At 44.7% G+C, this 26335-nt stretch overlaps 1 protein-coding gene across 1 annotated transcript in view; it reads left to right on the top strand.

Moving 5' to 3' along the window:
- The window catches only part of USH2A (usherin), a 646790-nt gene that overhangs the window by 86290 nt on the left and 534165 nt on the right, over window positions 1-26335 (top strand). Inside the window, exons 9-11 of the mRNA XM_048504848.1 lie at window positions 4569-4764; window positions 6962-7092; window positions 22317-22512. Coding sequence (XP_048360805.1) covers window positions 4569-4764; window positions 6962-7092; window positions 22317-22512 — 523 coding nt within the window. The remainder of the gene's footprint in view (window positions 1-4568; window positions 4765-6961; window positions 7093-22316; window positions 22513-26335) is intronic.

Here is a 26335-nt window from a genome sequence, read left to right as displayed (position 1 = left end):
GGGGAGCAGAATCTGCTTGTGGGAGCAGCATGTGGCTGCACTGGCAGATTTGCTCCAGTGGAGGTGGGATTCTATTGGCGTGTAGCCACTGCAGCCCTCCCTGGTGCAGGGATGCCACGCTGGATACCACACCAGCATCCCAGTGTCCCTGCCATCACTGGCATGGTGGGGGCAGGCCGGGGGCATGAGTAGGGAGACAAATCAATGTTAATGGATGCCCTCCTTTGCCTGCATTATGCCAGCAGCCTGTTCTTGAGACTTCATCCACCAAAAAGGTGGCTCAAGTCTGTTGAAGCCCATAGAGCAGGGGTCTGCAACCTGCGACTCTCCAGATGTTCTTGGACAACAAATCCAATTGGCCATGCTGGCAGGGGCTGATGGGATTTGTAGTCCATGAACATCTGGAGCGCTGCAGGTCGCAGACCCCTGCCATAGAGGCTTCTCAGTGGTGGGGAGGCTTTTTCACCATGGAAGCCTCCCCTCACTGCCAGGAAGTCTCTATGGGAGTTGTGGAGCAGCACTGTATTGACACCATGGCCCACCACCTATGGTTTGGATGGGGCTGCCCAAATCAAACTTGAATGTACTTTTGACCACAAGTTCATAAATTGCCACAGTTTCTGCTCACCTTAAGGCTATTTGATTGCCAGAGTTATGTATACGCTTATTTTGTAAACAGATATGAAGCCACTCAAGCACTTTTAAGCATGCTACCACGTGTGTGAGATTTTCTCCCTTCCCCCTGGTTCCCAGTGGGACACCTGGTACTGGGTCTGTGGCTTGGGGGTTGGAAAGGCTGGAGAGGTGTGGCTTGGGGTGGGTGAGGGCAGCAAGGTGAGGCTTGGGGTGGTGGATTGGGGTAGTAGGGAATGGAGTGGCTTTGGTTGGGTGGAGGTTGGAAAGGTAAGGGTTCTGGTGGGGAAAGGTGGCAGGGTGAGAGTTGGAGTGGGGGAAGGGCTGAAAGGGAAGGCTTGGAGTGGTAGAAGGGTTGAAAGGTGTGGTGGGAGTATTGGATGTGGGGTGGTGGTAGGTAGGTGTGGGCAGGGGTGGGGGAGGGTTGGAAGGTGTATGTAGAGGTGGGGAGGGTGGCAAGGTGAGAGTGGGGTGGGGAGGGTGAGAAGGTATAGGTTAGGGTGGGAGAGAATTGAAAGGTATGGAGAGAGGTGGTGGGAGGGTGGGAAGGTGAGGTTAGGGATGGGGGAGAATGAGAAGGTGTGGGTTAGGGTGGAGGAATGTGGAATTTGGATGGGTAGGGTGGGTGAGCGGGAGGGCTTTGCCGGGCATGTGGAACAGTGGCTCTGCAGGGCCAGCCTGGGTGCTATGGATGGGAGGAAAGGCTGAGGGATGCTTTGGGGGGCAGGGGGAATGCTGGGCCTTTTGCAAGCCCGGCATTACTTTAGGGGTGGAAGGGAAGGGTCTTTCTGGGCCTGCGGAGGGCCCGACTGGGGCACTGGTGTAATGCCCATTGGGCAAGGTGGGCAGTTGCCTAGGGCATCACCTTGTGCGGGGCATCAAAATGCTGGGTTCGTTTTTGGGTATTTTAGTGGATTTCCATTTGTGGCCTTCAGGGGGCGCAGTTTTTAGGCTAGTGGCACCAAAATTTCAGTGTATCATCAGGAGACTGTCCTTATGCTACCCCCCAAGTTTGGTGAGGTTTGGTTCAGGGAGTCCAAAGTTATGGACTCCCAAAGGGGGTGCCCCTATCCCCCATTGTTCCCAATGGGAGCTAATAGGAGATGGGGGCTACAGTTTTGAGGGTCCATAACTTTGGGCCCCCTGAACCAAACTGCACCAAACTTGGGGGGTATCATTAGGGCAGTCTCCTGATATTTAACTTTGAGACTGTGCCTTCAGAAATGTGCCCCCCACAGCCTGCAACCCCCATTGACAGCAATGCAGAAAGCTCAATGCAGAACAAAGATTCTTGGGCAAATTTCTAGGATGTTCCTGCAGGGGGTGCATTTTTGGATGTATCGGCACCAAAGTTTCAGGGTATCATCTGGAGATGATGGCACCCCCCAAGTTTGGTGCAGTTTGGTTCAGGGGGGCCAAAGTTATGGACCCTCAAAACTGTAGCCCCCATCTCCTATTAGCTACCACTGGAAACAATGGGGGATGGGGCACCCCATTTGGGAGTCCATAACTTTGGACTCCTTGAACCAAACCTCACCAAACCTGGGGGGTAGCATAAGGATAGTCTCCTGATGATATGCTGAAATGTTGGTGCTGATATGTCTAAAAATGCACCCCCTGCAGGCACCAATGTCCTGGTGCAAAAAAAATTTGGTCGTAGTGGAGTGGCCGGCCATGGGGGGGGGGGAGGGGGCATCCAACTCAGGTTTTTGCCCAGGGCTACAGTTTGCCCAGGGCTACCTCATTACGCCCCTGGACTGGGGGGTTCTGGGGGCAGGGGGAGAGAATATGGGAAAGGTTTGGCCAGGCCACAAAGCAGCTGCTCCGCAGCATGAAATGGCCAATGGGCATGCAGGATGCACAGGGCTTGGGTCCTTGTGCATCCTGCATGGTAATTAGCTAAGGATTTGTCATCGTATGTATGTGGAAAACCACTGTGGCCAAGCATTTGTAAATCCCATTGATTTCAATTCAACAGATGTTCTTAGCCATCCCATTGAACCAATAGGATTTCTGTGTGTGTTAAGTTCGATCAAGACACTTCTGACTGACAACTATAAATTAATGACCTCCCAAATGTCCTGTTGTTAATATTGTTGCTCACATCTTGCAAACTGAAGACTTCCTTGATTGAGACAATCCTTCTTACATTTTTTGTCCTCCTTTCCTGCTGCCTTCAACTTTTCCTAGCATTGTTGCCTTTTTCAGTGATTCTTGCCTTCTCATAAGGAGACCAAAGTACAGTAGCCTCAGTTTAGCTTTTAGCTTCTAGGGAGAGTTTGGACTGCAAGTTCTTAACTCTCCATTGTGCCTTAGAATTCTTGTTGTTTCATAGTATTTTTTAATTGTTCCATCATCCATCATCGATCTGTCCGTCTATTCAGGGGTTAGTATAACCAAACTGTTTAGCATGGAGCTTCCTTTTATAAATAGGATTTTAGCCTGTTGCACTGTTCATCATAAGAACATAAGAACTAGCCTGCTGGATCAGACTAGAGTCCATCTAGTCCAGCACTCTGCTACTCGCAGTGGCCCACCAGGTGCCTTTGGGAGCTCACATGCAGGAGGTGAAAGCAATGGCCTTCTGCTGCTGCTGCTGCTCCTGAGCACCTGGTCTGCTAAGGCATTTGCAATCTTAGATCAAGGAGGATCAAGATTGGTAGCCATAGATCGACTTCTCCTCCATAAATCTGTCCAAGCCCTTTTTAAAGCTATCCAGGTTAATGGCCATCACCACCTCCTGTGGCAGCATATTCCAAACACCAATCACACATTACGTGAAGAAGTGTTTCCTTTTATTAGTCCTAATTCTTCCCCCCAGCATTTTCAATGAATGCCCCCTGGTTCTAGTATTGTGAGAAAGAGAGAAAAATTTCTCTCTGTCAACATTTTCTACCCCATGCATCATTTTATAGACTTCAATCATATCCCCCTCTCCAAACTAAAGAGTCCCAAACGCTGCAGCCTCTCCTCATAAGGAAGGTGCTCTAATCCTTCAATCATCCTTGTTGCCCTTCTCTGCACTTTTTCTATCTCTTCGATATCATATTATCTTCCTTTTACTACACGGTCTTCAATGAATATTTTTGGTATAATCTTATACTATTTTTTGTTTGCATTTGTATCTATACTCCCGTTGCCTTGTTCATTAGATGTTATGCTGTGTGATTCCATTGTTAAAATCTGTTTGCAGTTTCCGAAGAAGGCTTTTAATAAATAAATAAATAACTTGGGCAGCCCAATCCAGATGGGGGGACAAATGGCCTTTGGGAGTGGCAGAGGGTCACACCTACATGTTTGCCCCCTTCACCAGTATAAAAGTCACCCATGCCAGCAGGGGAAATGAATGCATCAACATCCAGCCACTCTACAGCTCTGTGGTGGGCAAACCTGGAAGTGGGTGTTACTGGAAGTGGTGTGTTACTGGCATCTGAGTGGATGCTGGTATGGGGGACATTCCTGGGGGCTCCCACTGGTGTCCCAGCCGAAAAATGCTACCTTCTGAGCCTGCAGACTTATACCAATGTTTGGTCTATGGAGGGATTTGGGCAGCAGAAGGGTTTTCAAATTATTGTTGTTCCCTTCACCCAAAGCTGCTTTGGAGATGGCATGGTGCTGCCTTTGCGGTGCAGTCTCTGGCTGCCACAGTTCTCTCCCCCCCCCCCCAATCTGGACTGTGATCTAAGAATGATGTCTTGTGAAAACACTGTTTACTGGAAAACGCCTGCCTGCCTGCCTGCCTGCCTGCCTGCCTGCCTGCCTGCCTGCCTGCCTGCCTGCCTGCCTGCCTGCCTGCCTGCCTGCCTGCCTGCCTGCCTGCCTGCCTGCCTGCCTGTTTTAAAATACAGTACTGTACTACATGGAAAATCCAATGCAGCATGTAGTTGTGCATATGCAGATATAAAGCCTTGTTAAATAATTCTTTTTCATTCCAGTGTGAACGTTGTTGGTCACTATATAATGACAAGCCTTTTCACCCAGGAGATCAAGTTCGTGCCTATAATTGTAAGCCTTGTCAGTGTTATGGCCATGCAGTAAGCTGTCACTACAACAGGACAATGGATTCTTTTCCTAATGAACACTATAAAGGTGGTGGTGGAGTCTGTGATAACTGTCAACATAACACTGCAGGTAATTAACACAACAGAACAAAGTGCAGAGTCACTGTGGCTGAATGTCGAAGTCATTCTGAAGAATTGTAACATTTGAAGCTGAAATGTAAGAAAAATTATACTTCTGTGGAGAATGGAATTGATTCCTACTTTTTAACAAACTGCATTACAGGGAAAAAGTAAACCTTGTGTTGTATTTTTGGAAATGTAAATCTACCGTATGCACTGTGAATTGAGAATCTGCACCTTCCTCTATAGTTGTGCAAAATATTAAGATTTGTGTGTGTGCACAGAGCTCTCGAGTCCAGTGATTCATCTTCCTGCTTTATGATATTATACATGTTATATATAACATGCGCACAGTGGTGAGTGTGCATGATGGCTCACATCTACCTAGTTTCTTTATTTCTAACCCTTTGAACAGGCTGTTTATCGAGAATTATATTCTTGCCTGTTTGAGCGCTTGAATTTAATACACAATGAACATTTGACAACCTGAAAAATTTTGGCATCTCAGGCAGATCAGACTACCTAATAATAGCTGTTCTATCCAGTACTTAGCACACTTAAAAAGATCTATTCTACAGTTACCTATGAACCACTACCTGCATTCTAGTGCTTTGACTGCTTTGTCAGCCTCGGGCACTAAATAAACTAGAGAGGTCAATGCAGATGAATCAGCAAAATGGTGTGTGTGAATATTGACAATGATGCCCAAGGCCATTACATAGTTTCACAGTTTAGTCAAAGCAACCATCAAGGTATGTTCTTCATAGAACTTAAAATATCATTTGGTTTCTTGCATTTCCGCTGATAGACTATTCTAAGATATTGTTCTACTTGTGTGAGTTGTATTAATCTAATTGGAAAAGTCTGCTTTCATTGAACACAAGGATCTGACCATGGTAATAACATAGAGATGGATCCTCCCTGTTCTTTTTCTGGTTTCAAAAAGAGGACATATTTGATCCCTGTAAAATTTTTGGCAGGTTTTGTGAGATTCATGTGGATAGCAGTGCAGGAGGAGGTTGCACAGGAGCCAAACAAGATTGCCCTTCCTCCCTCTTGCACTAATATAAAATCTTGTAGGATCCAACCCAATATCTCAGTAACTCAGGCACCTGCTTTTCATGCGTTAGGTCAGTTCTAACTCAAAGTGGAAAGAACAGTATTTGTTAGGCAGGTAGGAAACCCAGATTAGCCATGAGGAATTCAGTTTCAATACATACAACAAAGTTCTTCAAGACTAGTTTGGCAAATTGAAGCAGGCTTTGGCTGTGTAAGAGAAAAGGTGAGCTTATGGATTTTCCCATGATTTAAGACAGAGTGCCATGGGCAGCACCGGAAAGAAGCTGAAATGGAATCTTCCAAATGAACAAAATACTTTTCTGTACTTTTCCTCTGTAATATTTCATCCTTGTGAATAAGAGATTGGTTATCTCTTAGGATCTCTGACCCTATCAATTGTTTCTACTACTTGTATTGCAGATGTAGAATCAGTTGTACAACAAGGTATCTTGTACATCAATAGAATCTCCACTCTAACTTAGACCTCCAGTACAATTTTATGTTGAACATGGTTGGTTGACCCAAGGTTTTGTGATGCGTTGAATTATTGCAGACCTGGGGCAGAAACATTTTCAAATTATTATTTGTTTTAGGCTCACTTCTTACATTTATAAAAAGTTCTGCTTGCAGAATATTTCTAATCTTGCATGCTCTGCCTGTGGTGATGTTGGACAATATTTTTAATATGTAGAAAAATGAATCTTACCATGACAAGCCTCTGAAGATGTCAGCCATAGATGTGGGTGCGTCAGGAGAAAAACTACCAGCTACAGCCACAAAGCCTATAAAACACACAACAGTCAGTATTTTTAATACCCTGGATGTTCCAGGAGTCCTAGACACTGTCGGAAAAGTTTGAGGTTCAACATTGTTTTTAAAGTATAGAACTGATATTCATGCAGAATAGCTTTATGAGAGTGTTGTGTTATGTAACAGATGGAAGTTTAATGGAGTAAAACACAGTTTGTAACAGGTTCATTGTTTCATATGCTCTGGATCACTAAATTGGCAGGTAGAGATGAAAGGTGCATTAAAATGGACGTCCTGAAAATTATAGAATTCTCTCAAAGGAATAGTCTTTAATTTTGAATTATACAGCTAATTTTAATGAATTGGAAGCTATAATGCATAACCTTTCCTTCATGCAGGAAGAAATTGTGAGCTGTGTAAGAATTTCTTTTATCGGAATGTGGATGCAGATCTTTCAGCTGTGAATGTTTGCAAGCCATGTGAATGTGATTCAGCAGGCACTGAAACCACTAGCCGCCTGTGTAATAAGGTACATCATTTTGATCCAGAATGTCAACATATTTGCTATCATCAGCTGCTTTTGAATGTGCCTTGTAAGATAAGGTGGCTAAAATTTTAGTTAAAAAGTCCTGTTACGAAATCATAACATATTTACGGTAAATTCAGATGACTTTCGTTTAATTCTGTTGTGAATTCACCATCTCTCTGAAGGTACATAGGTGAAGGTAAAGCTTTGAACCATTTGAAAAATGCTTTAAATGCCATAAAGAAATTAAATATTTGGACCTTACATTGGCTATGGGATCATAGGAGGAACCATCAGCAGCTGCTGCTTATATTGAGATACTGTGCAATTCAAGCAGTGACAAGCTGATTCTGTACCCTAAGAGGATTGGAAGGGAGTTGTGTGATGGTGGTGATGAGGATGTACATAGCTAGAGTGGGTGAACCACAACGTGTCTGCGTGGGGTGATCTTTGTAGGAGAAAAGATCCAAAACTGGGAAATGATAAATGCTTTGTTAGAATTTATGCAATATAAAGGGTATATACTTTGGTTACCAAATATATTACAGTGTTTTTGTTAATGATAGTATACCTCAGTAACTGCTGGGCCAATTCCTCTGAAAATTCCCAGCCACTATAGTCAGCCAGGTGAGAGTGTTTTTAGATCTTCACATACCTGAAATTTCACACCTGGCCCAGGTAAAATGCCTTTTCCCTGGCGCTCCATGGTGAAGGACATGCAGCTGCCTGTGTGTAACTGTCACCCTTAGAATGTTCATGCCCTTAGAATGTTCACTCAGATGGCCAGATATGAGCAGTGGAAACATAGGCAGTAACTCGAGTGGAAGTGAAACACATACACACACACGAGGGAGAGGGAAGGGAGGGAGAGGGAGGGGTGGCATGCAAGGGAAGAGAAATGAGAGAGGGGAGAGAGTGAGGGGTGGCATGCAAGGGAGGGGAGGCAGGGGGCCCAGCATCTTGATATGACCCACCCACCCTAGTGGAGGGAAAAGGAAGGGAGGGAGGGGAAGGGGTGGCATGCAAGGGAAGAGAAGTGTGGGAGTGAAGACAGTGAGGGGCGACATGCAAGGGATGGGAGGGAGAGGCCAGGCACCCTAGATTCCCTGAATACTGCGGTTACAGTTAAGAAAACCAGGCACGCGTTACTCAGGAGTAAGCTCAGTACAGCAACCATGACATACTTTGAATGGCTGTGTCGCGCCCCTCAGAGAGTTTCCTCAGAAGCGACACCCATTGCCACCATCCAAACTTACTCCCAAGTAAAGGATCATGACCAGCCAGCCTAGATGTGTGGGAGGGGTACCTTTCCATTCCCCCTCGCAAGGAATGCGGGCACACACATCACTGACATAGCACAGTATCAGGCTGTGTGTTTGCATGAGTTCGTACTGCTGGCTTCTGCAATTGATTTGCTGCTACTGTTCCTTTCCCATTTCACCACAATAAGCCACAGCAATGCGTGGCCGGGCCACGTTAGTAATAATAATAAATTTAATAACATACATAATAAATAACAAAATAAAAAGGATGTTCTCTGAAAATTTCATTCACATCAAATGGAAAGCTCAGAAGTTACATCTAGAAATCTTTCCCATTGAAAGTAATGGGAATAAAAATAAATACAAATACAATAATATAATGAATATGAACAAAACTGTTGAAATGAAATGGAATGTAAAAACAATAAATATGCAGAAGGTTGACACATACAACTGACCACCAGTTTTTTTTAGTTCATTTACAGAAACTCCCTCAAGGCTATTTGTTTAAAAGCAGGATGGAGTAGTAGAGTGAGGCGATATTCATTCATTCAGGAACAAAATTACACAGTTCAGTAATAACTATTGAGATGGTTCAGTAATGACTCTTGAGAGTGTCAAGTCTTGGACCAATAATCAATAAGTGGACTCTAGATACAGGAAGTAGTCTTTGTTGAGTTGGCATCAAGGACTCAGCTTCAGTAAGCCAGTTCTGGTGATCCTGGCTTTTACAGTCATATTTCCCCCCTTTGTTTCACATGAACTTGCCCCTTCCAACTTCCCAGAGAATGTGAGAAAACGAAGTGTGAAAGACTTTGTTTTTGAAGACAAGTATCCCAAGGCCAAGGCAGTGGTTGTCTCCTGGTGGGCTGCACTCCACAACTTCCCCCTCCCATCCAGAGTACTGTGCAGGGTCAGTTATCTACATGTCTAAGCACAAGGAAGCAGATTTATAACATAACAAAGGCCCATTAACATATGACAGAAGGTTACATAGGTTGCATAGAAGGTCAATGTGCAGGCTCCCACCCCAGTAGTAACAATACTCAGTTGCCTAGGTGTCACCTTCCTTCCCTTTTGTTTGATAGCAGGAGGAGACAGGCGCCACTCCTGACAGAGAGTGGACTGATCAGTAAAGGTGTGAGTTCTGGTTCACTCCAAATCTGATTCAATTTTTGTATTTTTGACTTACACTAAATTGTATGCTATGATAGGCCATTTCTGCATGGTTCAGATATCCCAAATTGAGCAAGATAAATCTACCGGTTTGGTCAAGAAGTTTGCACAGTTCCCAGTCCTAAAGCGGGTTTGTCCCACAATATTTCCCTCATCCCGGGTTTTTAAAAAACCACTAAAATGTTGATCTTTCCCCAGAATTCCATGTTGGATCACTTCTACGTGAAGGCTACGGGAGCAAAACCAATTTACCCCACTGCATGATCTCCCTGCCTTACATCATGTCAGTTTCATTATTGCTGAGTTGCAGCCTACCCTTTCCAAAATGTTCCCCAAGCAAGTTTTCTGCCCTTTGACAGCTCTTCCAGGAGCCAGACAAGTGAGCCCATGTGGAAAAACGTGAGTCCTTGCCAAGTTTCAGCTCATTCTCGCCAAGTGCCACTCGCTAACCAAGCAGCAGCCGGCCCAGTCCTACAGCTCCCGGCTCACAATCCCAATGGGATCCTGAGAGGCGAGGGGTGGGGAAGCACCTGCCTGGCCGGATGCTCTCATTTCGTGACAGCCCCAAAGGCCAGTCAAATGTTATTTGGTATATCGGGGGTGAGGGGTGAGAGTCTTGTGCTATGGTTTCCTGCACACCTTTAAATGTGGATGGGTGCTATGCCCAGTATTGGTCAGAAGTTTTTACTTTGTATATAGCACAATGTGCTTGCCATGTTGCTCACTGCACTGGCTCTTTCCAAAGCTAGAGAAAAGGGGTGTTTGTGTCTTGCTTGGTTTTCCAGCGGTTGCTGTGGATCCATCAGTCAGAAGCATTGCCCGTAGGGAGGGGGAAGAGCCAATCAGAATGCAGTACACCGGGGATGTTCAAGCATGTGTGCTGCATCTACATTGTAAAAACAAAAGAAGCCAGACTCGAGGAGAACAAATGGGAGTATTGCCTCCTGGTCTTAACTTCACCGAAATGGGCACCCATACAAAGGGAGAAACCAGGATAAAATAGACCCGAATTTTTCAGTACCAAATATAACCGGGTATAATTATGCTGTGCGAAATCGACCATAGACAGTCCCTTTATAGGTTAATGTATTGCCACTTTTCTTGTCATTTTGTATTTTTTTTATATTAACGGAGGACATGCTTTCATTGATAGCTTTGATGCTTCAAGAGGCAATGTGAGCACAGCAAGATTTGATGGCTTCTACCTGTGAACATCTCATTGCTTCCATGGAGTTTAGACTTGTAAAGCAATGTGAAATCTAAAAGCGCTGTACTTATTATACTGGCAACAATAGCCTGAAAGGCAGAATTTGATTTTCTGAACTGAACAGTGTTACTGTTTTGACCAAATGCATAAAATTTTAAATTTAAACCTCTGAACAAAAAAAAAAATCATATAATGGGGTTATGAACAAAAATAGAGAAATCAAATACCAACTTTTGATTCCTGTTACTGTAGCTACAGTAACAAATCTAGTTCCAAGTGTAAACTGGTTCATCTCTTTTCCCTCCCCCCTCTTTTTTTGGAGTGGTTTTTGTATATATTACATATATATAATTCCTATCTATATATATACAGAAAATAAGGAAAAATGGGTTGTACTGTAGAGTTCAATAAAGCATCAATAGATTGCTGCAATAGGAGCAAGGAAGAGCACAATGATTAAGAGGCATTAAAAATAGATTAATAAGGCTGGAGAGTATAGGCTGAAATGAATTACATGAAATAGAAAGCATTATTGAAGGAAGTGTTTCCAGGTCTGACCTGAGGAAGATGGAGTCATAAGGAATAAGGATCTTGGCTCATGAAAATTAATTGTCACGTCATATGGATAATTTTCAAGGAAATGTGTTAAAAATGGACCAGAATATACTTTCTGTTCATAATTTACCATTCCCGGCTGCTCATCAATGGTTTTTCTGTATAAAACCAGTTATGTGTCATTTAGCCCAAACGAAGATGCAGAAGTCCAAAAATAGCAATCATGAGTTCTTTGTCTTTTTTATTCAAACAATACAAAATGTGTGGAAAAGGGGAAGTGGTTCTTCTGCCACAATAGCCCCAGTTTTTGTTGATGTAAGCTAAAACAGGAAGGACAAACTTGATGATAAATAGAAAAACAATGGGTACAATCCAGTCAAAGTTAAGTGCTGTTAAATCCCATTGATTTCAGTAAAAGTGTGTATAATTGTGATCATTATGTGATTGTACCCTTTCACATAGGAGCTGCTTTTGTGTGACACAGTCTTATGCTGCAGGACAACATCTATGAATAACATGCACAATAGCAGGCTAATCATATGGGTCTTTCCTATCTGGTTGGTATCTGGTCATCTTCATTTACATTTTACACTAAATGTTAGGGATTGTATTTTAATGAGCCACAGATTTGGAGGAAAATTTGCTATAGTTGCAGCTGGGATCCCTAGGTGCCTTGACCGAAAGGCAAAACATTTCATCTGCTGGTCAAACTGGGCATTCTCTTCAATATTTATTCCATATAATTTATTTATTTAAAATATTTATTTAGTTATCTCTCTATCTTATGGGAACTCAAGGAGATGGGCAGTTCATTCCAGAGCCACTGGTGGAGGGATGCAGTGCTTGTTTTGGCATTGCCCTGCCTCCTCCAAGAGTGCTTCTTGACAACATGAGGAGGCAGAAAAAAAAAGATTTTCTTGCTGCTGAAAGGTCCTCCATTGGGTTCTCTGGGCTTATGCTACCCAAAAGGGTGGTGTAAGATGGAACCCCCCGGATTAGGCTGTAACTGTATAAATAGAAATAAAATACCCTAAAATACAAGTTTGCTACCAAAAGTAGCAGCTGCATATATCTTGGTAGGGAAACAAGTGTTTTAATGTCACCATGTCAAACATAATGCTTCACATTATTGGCTGTTGAAGGAGGGAAATACACAATGAGACTATATTACACCACACACACAGGGTCAATGTTAATGATCCTGAGGCCCTGGGCAAGTATCAAGGACCCCGCTCCTCACACACAAACCATTAATTCCTACTCAGCCTACTCTGGTCCAGGGCAGGGCATTGTAGAAATATTTGCTCTCAAAAGCCAGTTGTCTCCACCTGGGCAACACCCTCTCTACTGGTTAACCAGTTTTCAAACTCCAAAGCCATTCTCTGACTAGGGGACTCGAAGCCATTCTCTGACTCAAAGGACTCGAAACAAAGGAACTGAGTTCAGTACGTTTATTTCATAAACTTCAACGATCGCAATACACGGGATGCGGATTCTGACTTTCCCGGGCTTAAGGTGTTGCTTTTACGGAACCTTCAGCCACCTCCCCCAAACGTCCCAGCAGAATTCCCACGACAGAACAGAAACAAGCTTCAAACACACAAGATAATCACAGCAAGGTTAAGGCCACAACCACCCCGGGCACGAAGCCCAGAACGAGGAATGCGCCAAGGCCAGGCAGAAAGAGCAGAAACTAACCCCCACCCTTACACTCCGCCTCCTCCACGAAAGCCCCCTCTCCCCCTGGTTTATGAGGGAAAGCCTTATGAAAAGCAGCGATCAAAGGGGTCCAATGTTACCTCAACATACACCCATTGATTATGGCCCGAGGGATATCCCACCCAGGAAACCAAATATTGCAAACGTTTGCGTATGTAACGAGAATCCAGAATAGTGTCGATTTCGTAGTGCTTGTGGCCATCAACGATCACCGGCGGGGGAACCTCCGTTGGGTCGTGCCAAGCATCTGAATCTGGAGCCCGCTTGAGTAAGCTAGAATGAAATACAGGGTGAATATTACTGAGAGAATTGGGCAATTCTAACCGAGCAGTCACATCGTTGATCACTTGGGTGATCCGAAACGGGCCTATGAATTTCTTGCCTAGCTTGGAATATTTATGCACATCCCTAAGGTTTTTGGTAGACAAATAAACCCACGCCCCCACTTGCAGAGGAAAATCCATTCAATGTTTGTCCGCTTGTCTTTTTTGGGCTTCCTGCACTTGCGAGAGCGAGGAAGAAACGGATTTCCAGCCTTCAGCTAGAGACGGGACCCAGTCACCAAAGTCAGGAGGTTGGAGCGCATAATCAGGGAGCTGGGGTAACGGGGGAAACGAACGACCCGAGACCACTTCAAATGGAGTTTTATTGGTGCTGCTGTGAACCGCGTTGTTGTAGGCATACTCGGCAAAGGGAAGAAGCTCCGTCCAGTTATCCTGATGATAGTTGGTGTAGCAACGTAGGTATTGCTCAAGTGTTCTGTTGGTCCGTTCGGTCTGGCAGTCACTTTGCACGTGGTACGGGGCAGCCACAGCCGAGGCCGTTCCCAACAACTCCAGGAACGCTTTCCAAAACGTAGATATGAACTGTGGGCCCCTGTCGGAGATCACTCTCTCCGGCGATGAGTGCAAATGATAGATATGTTGAATGAAGAATTTGGCCAATTTAGGCGCCAAGGGAATGGTGGAACACGGAACGAAGTGCGCCTGTTTGGAAAAGAGGTCCACCACCACCCAAAGTACTGTATTACCATGGCTTTCAGGGAGATCTGTGATGAAATCCATGGAAATCACTTGCCACGGCCGAGCCGCCGGGGGGATGGGGTGTAGTAATCCGTGTGGCTTACCAGGGATGGCCTTAGCCTCTGCGCACGTCGGACACCCTTTTATGTATGCCTCAATGTCCTTGCTCATGGTGCGCCACCAAAACTGCCTCCTAAGTAGGTGAAGTGTTTTCAAAAATCCAAAGTGTCCCGCCTGTCGGGCGTCATGACCGGCCAGTAGAACCTGCTTACGTAGGCCCGGTGGGACGTACCAGCAGTCACCCCATCTCCAAACTCCCCCTTGCAACTGCAGGAGGGGGTCAGATTCCTCTTTCGGAACCTCCTGTCGTCCCGCCTCCTCCAGGTGATGTAGAAATGGAGATACAACGTCCGGGACATTCATGGGGGAATGTTTCGGGGGCGTAACTGTCTGGGATCGGGTTACCGCCAAGCCCAATTGAGAGGGTGTGAGAATAGTGCGAGGCATGGCGCGTAAGGAAGTGTCTGTCCCCTTGGGGAGGCGGGACAGGGCGTCAGCTAATTTGTTGCTATTACCAGGGAAAAAGTGGACAGTGAAGTTGAACCTGGAGAAAAAGTCCGCCCATCTTAATTGTTTGGCCGACATTTTGAGTGGAGTAGATAAAGCTGCCAAGTTTTTATGATCTGACCAAACCTGGAACGGGCGTGCGGCGCCTTCTAGCCAATGCCGCCACGTAGACAAAGCCTCCTTAATGGCTGCCGTTTCTTTATCCCCAACCGTCCAGTTGAGTTCTGGGCCGGACAGTTTTTTCGATAAATAAGCACACGGTACGAGTTCGTTATCTTTATTTTTCTGCAAGAGTGCTGCTCCTAGGGCTTTATCCGAAGCATCGACATGCACGATGAAAGGCAAAGTGGGATCTGGGTTTTTCAAAATGGGTTCGGTAGTAAAAGCTGTCTTAAGAGCCTGAAAAGATTTTTGACAATCAGGGGACCAGGAGAGGGGAGTCCCGGGTTTCGATGCCTGGGGTCCCTTTCCTTTGGTACGCAGTAAGTCTGTGAGTTGTAGAGCAAGCTTAGCAAATTGGGGAATGAAATCTCGATAAAAGTTCGCAAAACCTAGAAACGATTGAAGTTCCTTACGGGTGGTGGGTACCGGCCAATTCACTACCGCTGCAACTTTTGCCGGGTCCATCTCCAGGCCCTCTGGAGAGATCCGATACCCTAGGTAATCCATGGAGGTTTGGTGGAAAGCACATTTGGACAGTTTTGCGAAGAGGGAGTTATCGAGCAGACGTTGCAACACAGCCCTGACCAAACGTTCATGCTCTTCCATCGTTTGGGAATATATTAGAACGTCATCCAAATACACCACCACCCCTTTAAACAGAAAATCTTGTAGAACGTCATTGATAAGTGACATGAAAGCCCCTGGGGCGCCGGATAATCCGAATGGCATTACAAGATATTCATACTGGCCAAATTTGGTATTAAATGCTGTTAAATGCTCGAATCCCTCAGCAATTCATACTCGGTAATAAGCCTCCCTCAGGTCCAGTTTGGTAAAAATACGCCCCTTTCCCAAGGCATCGAGCAGGTCCTTGATCAGGGGCAAGGGGTATTTATTTGACAGCGAAACAGCGTTGAGACCACGATAATCAGTGCACAGACGTAGGGTTCCATCTTTCTTTTTCACAAACAAAACGGGTGCTGCGTGGGTGCTCTTGGTGGCTCGGCGAATGAAACCGCAAGCCAGATTCTTATCGAGAAAGGCTCGAAGCTCCTTCTCCTCGGTTGGGCTCATCCGATATATTCTACCCTTGGGGAGTTGTGCCCCTGGGACCAAGAGGATTTTACAGTCTGTGTCCCTATGGGGGGGAGTTGATCGCACTCCTGTTCTGCAAAGACTTTGGCTAAGTCCCAATACTGTTTGGGAACTCCGGCCAGTTCCGGGCTCGGGTCGCTGGCTAAAACCATTGCCTGGGGCGCCTCGGGGTCTTCTTCAGCCTCTGCCGGTGGCTCACCCTCGTGCATGTGATCCCCACAAGGAGGATCGGTGAATCGGACTGTGCGTTGCCCCCAGAAGATGGTGGGTTCATGGGAGAGAAGCCAGGGCATGCCCAGCACTATGGGATGTTTGGCGACTGGAGCCAGAATGAAGCTACGTCTTTCCCAGTGTTCAACACATCGCAGGAGCAGTGGTTGGGTTTTGAAACGAGCCGGACCGTCAGTGCCCAATGGGCTGCCATCCATTTGAGTAAAGGGAATGGGTTTGGCCAATGCTATACATTCGAGCCCTAGTTGCTCAGCCACCTGAGGCTTCATAAGGCAGTGGGAGCAACCGGAGTCTACGAGAGCTCGTGCCAGAATATGGGTGTGCTTGGAGGTATTGGTTAGCGTGGTCATAATAGTTATGGGGGCTCCCCCTTCACTCACCGCATCTGGTGCAGGAAACTCTTCCGCGGGACCTGACGAGAGGCTCACCCCTTCAGGTTCGGTGTCATCGGTTTCCCCGGGCTCGTCATCATAGGTGGTTTGCGCAGCTCCTTGGGGCCCCCGAGGACCCGTCTTGCGAGGGGTTCGTGCCGTTGACTTGCAGGGAGCTGGGACAGGCGCCTTTTATTTTTTTGGGCAGTTGGCCGCCATGTGGCCCGGGCCCCCACAATATAGACATAACCCGAGGCGGCGGTGGCGCTCAGAGGTGGATTCGGCTGCCGGCGGTCCTGCACTCGCCTTTTTCGGCGGGACGGCGACCTTCGCTGCCGGTTTGGCAGGAGGTTTGGTCGGAGTTGGAGCTCGAGTCTGGAGTGTTCTAGGACTCGAACACGGGAGGTGAGGTCTTTGAGGAACTGGTCTCTTAGGACATCCTTCTCCCGTGAAAGTTCCGCTTCCACGGCTCGGCGCTGCTGTTCACGTTCTTGTTCTAAGACTTCGCGCTCTTTTTCGAGAGCCATCCGTTCCTGCTCCCAGTCCCGTTTGGTTCTCTTGAGAGCCTCCATCTGTTCCCAAAGATCCAAAACCAGGGGACGCCATGCATCCGTGGCCGGTAGGGCGGTAGCCCCCATCAACTCAGATCTGGAGTCGCGGGCACCGTCAAGGGGCATGGCCGCCACTTCCTCGAGATCCGATAAGTCCGGAGGGTCGCGGGTACGGGCATCTTCTGCGAAAGTGAGCCTGAGTCTGGAAGTTTTAGGTAACTCCAACACTTCCTCCTCAGAGTCCTGGGTCGTTGGGGGGTGTGAGCCTTTCGGGCGCGCTCCGGTGCTCTGCCAGTGATCTTCGGGAGGGGGATCCTCAAGGTATTGATCCAGGAATCTTGCCAGGGACTCTTCTGTGTCCCCATGGATGGTTGATACCCCGATTTCCTCCTCGACCCATCGGATCACCGGTTTGTAATCCATATGCTGGCGGGTAGTGAAATGTTGCCCCAGGGGGGGCGTGATCCATCGACACTCCGCCACCAGGATCGTAGAAATCCTGACGCACTTCCAGGCGGCTGGCCGAAACCGTGCACCAAGCCATCAGGGGGGCTTCTTCCACTTGCTCATGCAGTTGGAGGAAGGCTAAGCTCCTGCTGAGCCGAGGCTTAGAGAGGGTCACCAGGGAGACGGGTTCTGCTGGCTCCTCCAGAGAGACCGTCGTGTTGAAGGAAGATATGGAGCCCTCTTTGGGGGCTACCACAGTCTTAATGCAGCCTTCCAAAGTCGCGGCGGCCGAACTCGGTGTTCAATCCCTGCATGTCGTTGGGCATCAGGGATCCACAAAACGGATGGACAATGGTAGTGAACCAAAATCAATCCGAAGATAGAGAAGTGAGAATCCGCATAATGTAAGGAACCTCAAAGGACTCGAAACAAAGGAACTGAGTTCAGTACGTTTATTTCATAAACTTCAACGATCGCAATACACAGGATGCGGATTCTGACTTTCCCAGGCTTCAGGTGTCGCTTTTACGGAACCTTCAGCCACCTCCCCCAAACGTCCCAGCAGAATTCCCATGACAGAACAGAAACAAGCTTCAAACACACAAGATAATCACAGCAAGGTTAAGGCCACAACCACCCCGGGCACAAAGCCCAGAACAAGGAATGCGCCAAGGCCAGGCAGAAAGAGCAGAAACTAACCCCCACCCTTACAGTAATCTGTGCATTAAATGAATTAGAGGGCCACAAAGCATTGTGGCTTGAATTAGAGGCACTCCAGAATTACAATCTACGCAGCTTGTCCCTGCGTTTTTTGTTTTAGATTGTAGTTGTGGACTGCCTTTAATGGATGCCACAGTTTTTTGTCACCTTCTAATTCGGTTAATGCCCGTTCCGGGCCGTTTTCTATCTATTAAGGCATTTTGGCCCACAATGGTATAAGAGAAGCAAGTTGGCTCTGCATTATTTGTTCTAGGTTGTAGTTCTGGAGGGCCTCTAATGCATGCCACTCTTTTTTGTGGCTCTGTAGTTTGTTTAATGCCCTTTCTGGGCCATTTTGGTCAATTTTCTGGCTTCAAAAGCATTTTGGCCAGGAACAGGGTAAGAGAGGCAGATTGCCTCAGTATTTTTTGTTCTGGATTGTAATCCTTTGGCTGGATCTTTCTGAATCAAGTATGTTAATGGCAGCCAGAGTGACATTTGCAGCAAAATAAAAAGCAGAAGAGTGACCAGGCCAGGATGACTGGGAAAGTAGACTGGCAAAATATGCAGTAATAGAAAATTAATGAAATATGTGAACAAAAGACTAATTAAAAATGCCAAGATTATTGGGAAGCATACTACTTATACTTAAAAAATTGGAAGCAGAGTAGGAAGTTGTTGAAATGATAAATATGAATCATTTCTAATCCTCTTGATATACTACATTGAAAAGTGTTAAAGGTGGGCAAATATTAAAATATATAATGGACATATTATTATTAAATTTTGTTTACTATCACAGCTGCCAATTCTTTAGCTAGTTATTGACTTTTCATTACAATTAAAAACTTACCCAGAGGCCTAGGAAGTTGTAATATATCGTCATAGTATTCGTGTGAATCCCAGCAGGGCCCAACATTCTAAATATGACAGATGTCAATTTTGTCAATTTGAAGATGTTTTAAGTTCTGCCCTAGTGTTTTTGGAATGGTGCCCAGGGTGCCAATTTCCACTGGGATGATCTCAGCGGGTTTGTGCCATAGTCGCTAAAGCTTAATTTTCAAATTGTGGTATTTAGTGACCTTTTCATGTTCTTTTTCAATGACCCTGCTGTCCCTGGGTACTGCTATGTCGATGATGGCCACTTTCTTGTCCTCAATCATTGTGATGTCTGGTGTATTATGTGCCAATACTTTGTCCGTTTGGATTAGAAAGTCCCACAAGATCTTGACCTTTTCCATGACTTTCTATGGACAATGTTTCCACCAGTGTTTAGCTATCCTAATGTTGTGATTTTTGCATAAATTCCAGTGGATCATCTTGGCCACTGAGTTGTGCCCCTAGTTGTACTTAGTCTGGGCAGTCTTTTTGAAGCAGCTGAGTACATGATGTACAGTTTCATCACAAGGGCCATCAAGTCCAACCCCCTGCCATGCAGGAATGCACAATTAAAGCACTCATGACAAATGATCTTCCAGCCTCTGCTTGTTCCAGACCTTTAAGGGCTTTAAATGTTAGAACTGGAACCTTGAAATGGATCTGGTACTGCACCTGGTGCCATTGCAGCTCATAGAGCATCAGTTGAATGTGGACCCTTCACAGTGTCCCAGCTAGGACCTGTGTGGCTCCATTTTGGACCTGCTGGAGCTTCTGGGTCAGAATCAAGGGAAGCCCTGTGTAGAGTTAGTTTCAGTAATCTAGTCTGGAGGTGTCCGTTGCATGGATCACTGTACTCAGTCTGGGCAATCTTTCTGTAACAACTGAGGACATGATCTACAGTTTCGTCAGCTTCTTTGCACAATCCACTGCGCCTTCCTGTTGTAATCCTTCTAGTTTTCCCACAGATCTTTCCAAAACTGAAGTGTTGCATTTTTCTCTGGGTTTTTTTTGCTTTCAACATTGATTTTTGTGTTGAGGCTTTGGTAGAAAAGCCTTTGGTCTGATTGAAATTGCTGATTTTGTCTGAATGTTTCTTGCTTCATATATTTCAATTTCCCTTGAGGTGGCTGTTATTTGTTGTTTGGTGATCTCCAGTGCTTGTTCAATTGTTCTAGTGTCTAGTCAGTACCTTCTAATTAGTTCTCTGAGGATCTGGCCATTCTTTAATCCTTGTTCCTTCATATTTTTTAGGTTACTGGCATCTGATCTTAGTTTTTTTTGATCTTCTGTTCCAGTCTAATTTTCCACTTTGGTTTTGATGGTTGATTTATCTTGGGTTTAGCTATTTCAATGCACAGTTCTCTTGTGACCATTACAGCCGTACTGTACATGAGTTGATTGGTTTGTTTGATGGAAGTTGTTTCAATTGTCATCAGTGCCATGTTTACATCCCTCATTATGGGTGCCAGGTCTTTTTTGGCCACCATTTTCAATGCTGGCAGTTGTCGTCTTTCCTCATTTGATTGTCCATACTGGATGATCTTTCCCCTTAGTCCTTTTTGTCTTTCTGTCAGTCTATCAGTTTTCCCCATGGGGACTTCCTCTGGTGGTTTTACTATTATTTCCTCCCCTGTACTGGCGTTTTCATGTAGCAGTTCTACTATTATCTTTCCTGTTGTTTTTGGAGTATGTACTGTTCTTTCTTCTGGTGTTACAATTGATTTCTTTTCACAATTTTTCTGGATTTCTTCCAGCTCTATCTCTGTAAACTCTTTATTATGTATGATGAATTGCCTTTGATCTGCTGGTCATTGCTCAGTGATTTTTGAATCTGGGTAGTGGTTTTTTCCATAGTTCGTACATCTGCTTTATTATTATTATTTCACTTTACAAAGAAAAGGTAGGGTTATCCATAGGAAAAAGTTACCAAGTCCATAGACATAAAGAAGACTATATTTCTGGCCAAACTGAAGGCATATGGCTTTGACTTCCCAAGATGAGTTGAACACTTTGGTAGTTATTGATCTGATAGGGAGTGACCAAAATTCTGGTTCATTTTTTATTCCTATTCAACACTCTTGATTTTATCCCCAGATTCAGGAAGCAGTCAATTGCCAAGAAACACACTGGAGGGCACACTGTGGCATCACTTTGGGCATTGCTGCTTGTACCTGGTGTGCACAGAAGTTCTCTAGCATCCCCCCCCCCCAATGTTAAAAGAGAAAAGAGAGTCTGTTGTGGTAGGGTGATGACATAACTGTACAATAGAAATTAGGCTTCAGAACTTGTATGGACTTCTAAATATAAGTGGAGGATATCCATTCCTTGTCCAGTCTTTTAGCTGAGCTGCACAAGGACAGCATTTTTTAGGACTCGGAGCCATTGTGCTGCCCCAACCCAGTCCATACCCTGAATTAAGTTGAATATCTCTGAAAGGGGCAACTCCCTTTGTGCTTACAGCCATAAACAAAATAAGTAATATCTTTTGCCATATCCTTTTGTAAGTCAATTATTTCCATTTTTTTACCTTCAAAGGGGTCTAAAGTAGCTGACAAAAAATATAAAACATAACAAAACATTCAAAAAGTTTAAACATTGAACAATCAAGAGAAAAGATCTGAACCAAAAAAAGAGACAGTAGACTACAAATAACAGAAACAGCCAATACCTTAAGCTAAGGAGCCAAAATCAGCTCCTGAGGAGCAGATATTAAGATAACTATTGTGGAGAAGCTAGTGGGGCTCCCTTGGGAAGGAGTTCCATAGTGTTGTGTTGAACAGGCTGTGTGCAACTTTTTCCTCCTGTTCTTTTTGATACGCTTGAGCCTTCAGAGAAGCAATATTACTTTGATTGGAAACTTTTAAAACTACCACAGAGTAAGCTGCAGATATATATTTTTAAATGCAGCAAATTGTGACAGTTGATAATATAGGTTTATACCTTCATAATAAAAGAAAGATGAACCCACCAACATATTGGAAACCCCTTTTGTATTCTGAGATTTTGGTTTTCTATTCTTGTGTTCATAAAGGTTGTTTGATCACTGTTTGATACATGCATGCTTTTTCAGTGTTGCTCTACCCTTTCATGATCTTAATAAACGTGTATTTCTGTTACTTGTGTAGTGTTCTTTTGCTGCAAGATGAATGGTATACCATTCCTACCCTACTTCTACTTAAACGGTTTTGAGCCTGTCAGCCCACACATGTTGTTAATGAGAGCCCATCTAAAAAAAGAAGACGTGTTCATCATTCTACTGCAGTTTTCTTTTTGTGTCTTTTTAGATTGGAGGACAGTGTAATTGCAAGAGACATGTGTCTGGCAGACAGTGCAATCAGTGCCAGGAAGGATTCTACAATCTACAACAGTCAAACAATGATGGCTGCAGCCCCTGCAACTGTAATACCTCTGGGACAGTCAATGGAGATATTACCTGTCACCAAATTTCAGGCCAGTGCAAGTGCAAAGAAAATGTTATTGGTAGGTGCTATGTGAGAATCTAGATTTCTTTCTTTCCTTCAAAAATGAAATAAAACAACTGATGCTGATTTTTTAAAATGATGAACATGTGGATTAATAATACACAGTTATTAATTTAATAATCCTATCCCAACTACAGCCTAAGGCTTCCCATCTAATCTGCTCTTTAGATGCTTCAACATTTAGTATTAACATCAACACCTGTCACTCCATAATAATAATAAAACACAGAAATAGTGTAATTTACTTATTGTAACAAATGTTTCTTTCAGGAAAACAGTTCTTTCCAAATGTTACATCCTTAATGAATTTTAAACAAGTAGCTTCTATGCCAGTTTCCTTACAGGCCAAAATAAATGATTTTTTTATTCTTCAGAAATGTGCTATAAGATCCTTCGTGATAAATCTTTTTTCCCTGTTATGTTGAACTGTTTCTATGAAATGCAAAATGTCAACATAATTCTGCAGATCTTGTACATTGCTAGGGTTAGTTATCAAGGGCCACATAATTTTAATTTTGTAATTCAATGTCAACTTGATTATAATAAACTGCTAGCTTCGGTGTTATTTATCATTTTTTTAACATGCTTTTTTGTTTGTTATTCCCATGGGTATTTTCCAGAAATTAGATTTGATTATAGCAATTTATTACTTCCAGCATATTTGAGGGGAGCCACATTTATGTAAGGACAAAATTTATCAAGCACCCAAAATGTACAGTGCATATAATGTTCTGTGAAGTATTGATGTATGGGAATATTATGCAAGGAGAATTTCCTGATGAAAGGAATCCTGAGTGGTGGCTGTAGGTGCTCCAGACGTGATTTTAAAAGAACATTTTAGAATCATTCTAGTAGTCACCATTTTAGTACAAAATTAACTAAGACATATACTGATTCTAAGTATGTATTATAATATCAAAAGCCTTTTACATTATTAAGAGCTATGTTATGGTCCAATAAAAACTTTGCATGATAGAAATCTCATTGTCGAAAACCATAGTACAGCTAACCATCCTTAAATTCCATCCATTCTATAAAAGGATTTAGGTCCAGTTTACACTCTCAACAATGCTAAATACTTTCAAGTATATGAACCTTCAAGCCATAGGTAAGGGGTTGCTCCCCCATGCCAGTTTTTGAACATGGTTAACTAGTATGTCATGGAGAGAGATTCATACTGGTATTTTAAATGACAGTCTATTTTTCTGTGTGCTAAGAGGGCGGAACTTTCATACATTTTTCCATTATCCTGCTCTATTAAATAATATATCCTTGAAACGAAAAAAAATAAGTCAAGCTTGTTTCTCCAGTCAGAACCAGTGTATGAACCATCCACAGATTCTGATGTTCAACTTCCATTTCAAGTTTCACAGACTTTCAAAAACTGAAAATTGTACAAGTTGAAATTGTAATTCTTTACTGTATATTCTCCATCAATTATCAGTTTCTGTCACATTTTGCAGAAAATGCAGAAATCTGAGGCAAAAGAGAAACAACGGAGGGAGAGCTGATGTTATGTAATGCCTCGCTACCATAGGACAGGAATAATGTTCCTGTCAGAGGTCCTTTCTGCATGGGCTGGAATCACAGATTCTGGCCCAGTAAAAGATCGTTTGGGGGGAACGCTTCACACAGGTGGTGCTGTGAAAACGATGCAGCGCTGCTCTTTCCCTCTCCAAATGATGTATTCAAACCTCGCTTGGGGAGCAAGGTTTTCAGAATACGCCTGCTTCCACCCGTTACCGAACGAATGTTGCAGAACAGAGAACAACTCCAAGAGTGCAATCTGGGTGACTGGCCGTTTCTGCATGACCAAATTTGCGGGGCTGCATCGGCATGATTCAGGCTCCGCAGGCTCCCAAAATGGCTTCCTACCTTGTCCGGGCTTCCGTCGCTCTGAGGAGGCCAGGGGACATGTCTCCTGGCCTCCGTTGCTGCAGCCATCATTCTGGCCATGGGGACATTTCCCCTGGCCTTCTCAGAGTGATGGAAGCCAGGACAAGGTAGGAAGCCATTTTGGGAGCCTGCGGAGCCTGAATCATGCCGATGCAGCCCCACAAATTTGGCCATGCAGAAACGGCCAGACACCCAGATTGCACTCTTGGAGTTGTTCTCTGTTCTGCAAGATTTAAAAGTACCTTTCCACCTTTCAGTCCTCACCCATGCTCTTTAACATGTATATATGACAATATATGACAATCTACTAAATTAAATTGTCCAGAACTTTAGGGTTTAATGTCATCAATATGCAGATGACACCCAGCTCTATATTCTTTATTCAAGCTTCCAGGTGCATCCATCTTGGTTGTAAACTGGTGCTTTGAGTCTGTGGTCAGGTGACTAAGACAGAACAAACTGAACCTGGGTCCAGACAAGACAGAGGTAATGCAGGTCAGGAAGGCTGATATTCTAGAGGGACTGAATCCACTTGTTATAGATGGAGAGATGCTGGCTCGACATGTCCTGTCTGTGTGATTTTTCCAACATGAATTTCTCAATTAGTAGTGTTTAAAGCATCTCCTAGCGTTGTTTTCAAAAATAGAGCTGCTGTCTGTGAAAATAATGGTTGCAGAATTACAACGCAAATGAATATGTATAGGATCAATTCCAATTTGTAGTCATTTCACTGCATAACTGATTGCACTACCCCCCCCCCAACCTCCACAACTTTATGGACATCCAATATGGAGTTTGTTATTTTACATTTGGTTTTAATGGAAAATGTTTTTAACTTTCATGGCCTGAATCACTGGGGTGCTGTGTGGTTTCTGGATCTCTTTTTCTCCTTGTAAGGCTGCTGAATCTGGAAGGTGGGGCTTTAGTTCAGTCTCTGGAACCAGCGGCGCGCGCCTAACGGCGAGCGCAATTTTAATTTATTTTTTTTGTTTTTTTTAAATTAATAAGGACATATTTGACAGATAGTACGTGCAGATAGCTCCAGGGGGGCAGTGACTAAATGCTTAATATTTAAATATCTAAACAAATCAGATATGAAGGCAGAAAGCCAGCAGGGGGATGGGGGCTTTCCAGTGTTTTGCACTGAGTGTCACATGTATGACTATCTGCCACTAGGACAGAAGTCGTGGGTGTGCCCTCGCTGCAATGAGCTCCTGGCACTCAAGGAACGTGTGCGTTCTCTTGAAGCCAAGGTGGCAGACCTGGAGAAGCTGAAAGAGGCAGAGAGGGTGACAGACGAGGCTTTCAGGGACCTAACAGCCGGGTCCCACTCCCAAGGTGACATCTCTTCAGATGTCATGGAGAATGAAGGCCTTGGGGATGGAGGGTGCCAGTCTGAGGTGGGGGAAGATGCTCCCTTAGATGGGATCCCTTCCTTAACTGGTGATCAGCTATCCTCTCGCACTGAGGATACCCCTCAGGGAGGTGGGGGGCTCCTTGTAGTGGGTGATTCGATCATTAGAAATGTAGAGAGTTGGGTTTGTGAGAGGCGTAATGACCGCATGGTGACTTGCCTGCCTCGTGCGAAGGTTGCGGATGTCATGCTTCGTCTAGATAGGCTTTTAGACAATGCTGGGGTGGAGTCAGCAGTTGTGGTCCACATTGGCACCAACGACATTGGGAAATGTAGCCGGGAGGTTCTGGAAGCTAAATTTAGGCTGCTAGGAAACAGGTTGAAGTCCAGGACCTCCAAGGTGGCATTCTCAGAAATGCTACCCGTTCCACGCGCAGGGCGAGCTAGGCAAGCGGAGATACAGGGTCTCAATGCGTGGATGAGAAGGTGGTGTAAGGCAGAGGGTTTCAGATTTGTCAGGAACTGGGGAACCTTTTGGGACAAGGTAGGCCTGTACAAACGAGACGGGCTT

Source organism: Sphaerodactylus townsendi, linkage group LG01, assembly GCF_021028975.2.
Source record: "Sphaerodactylus townsendi isolate TG3544 linkage group LG01, MPM_Stown_v2.3, whole genome shotgun sequence".
Taxonomy (NCBI): Eukaryota; Metazoa; Chordata; class Lepidosauria; order Squamata; family Sphaerodactylidae; genus Sphaerodactylus; species Sphaerodactylus townsendi.
The sequence above is the reverse complement of the archived record's forward strand: the minus strand, read 5'-3'. Positions and strand labels throughout refer to the sequence as shown.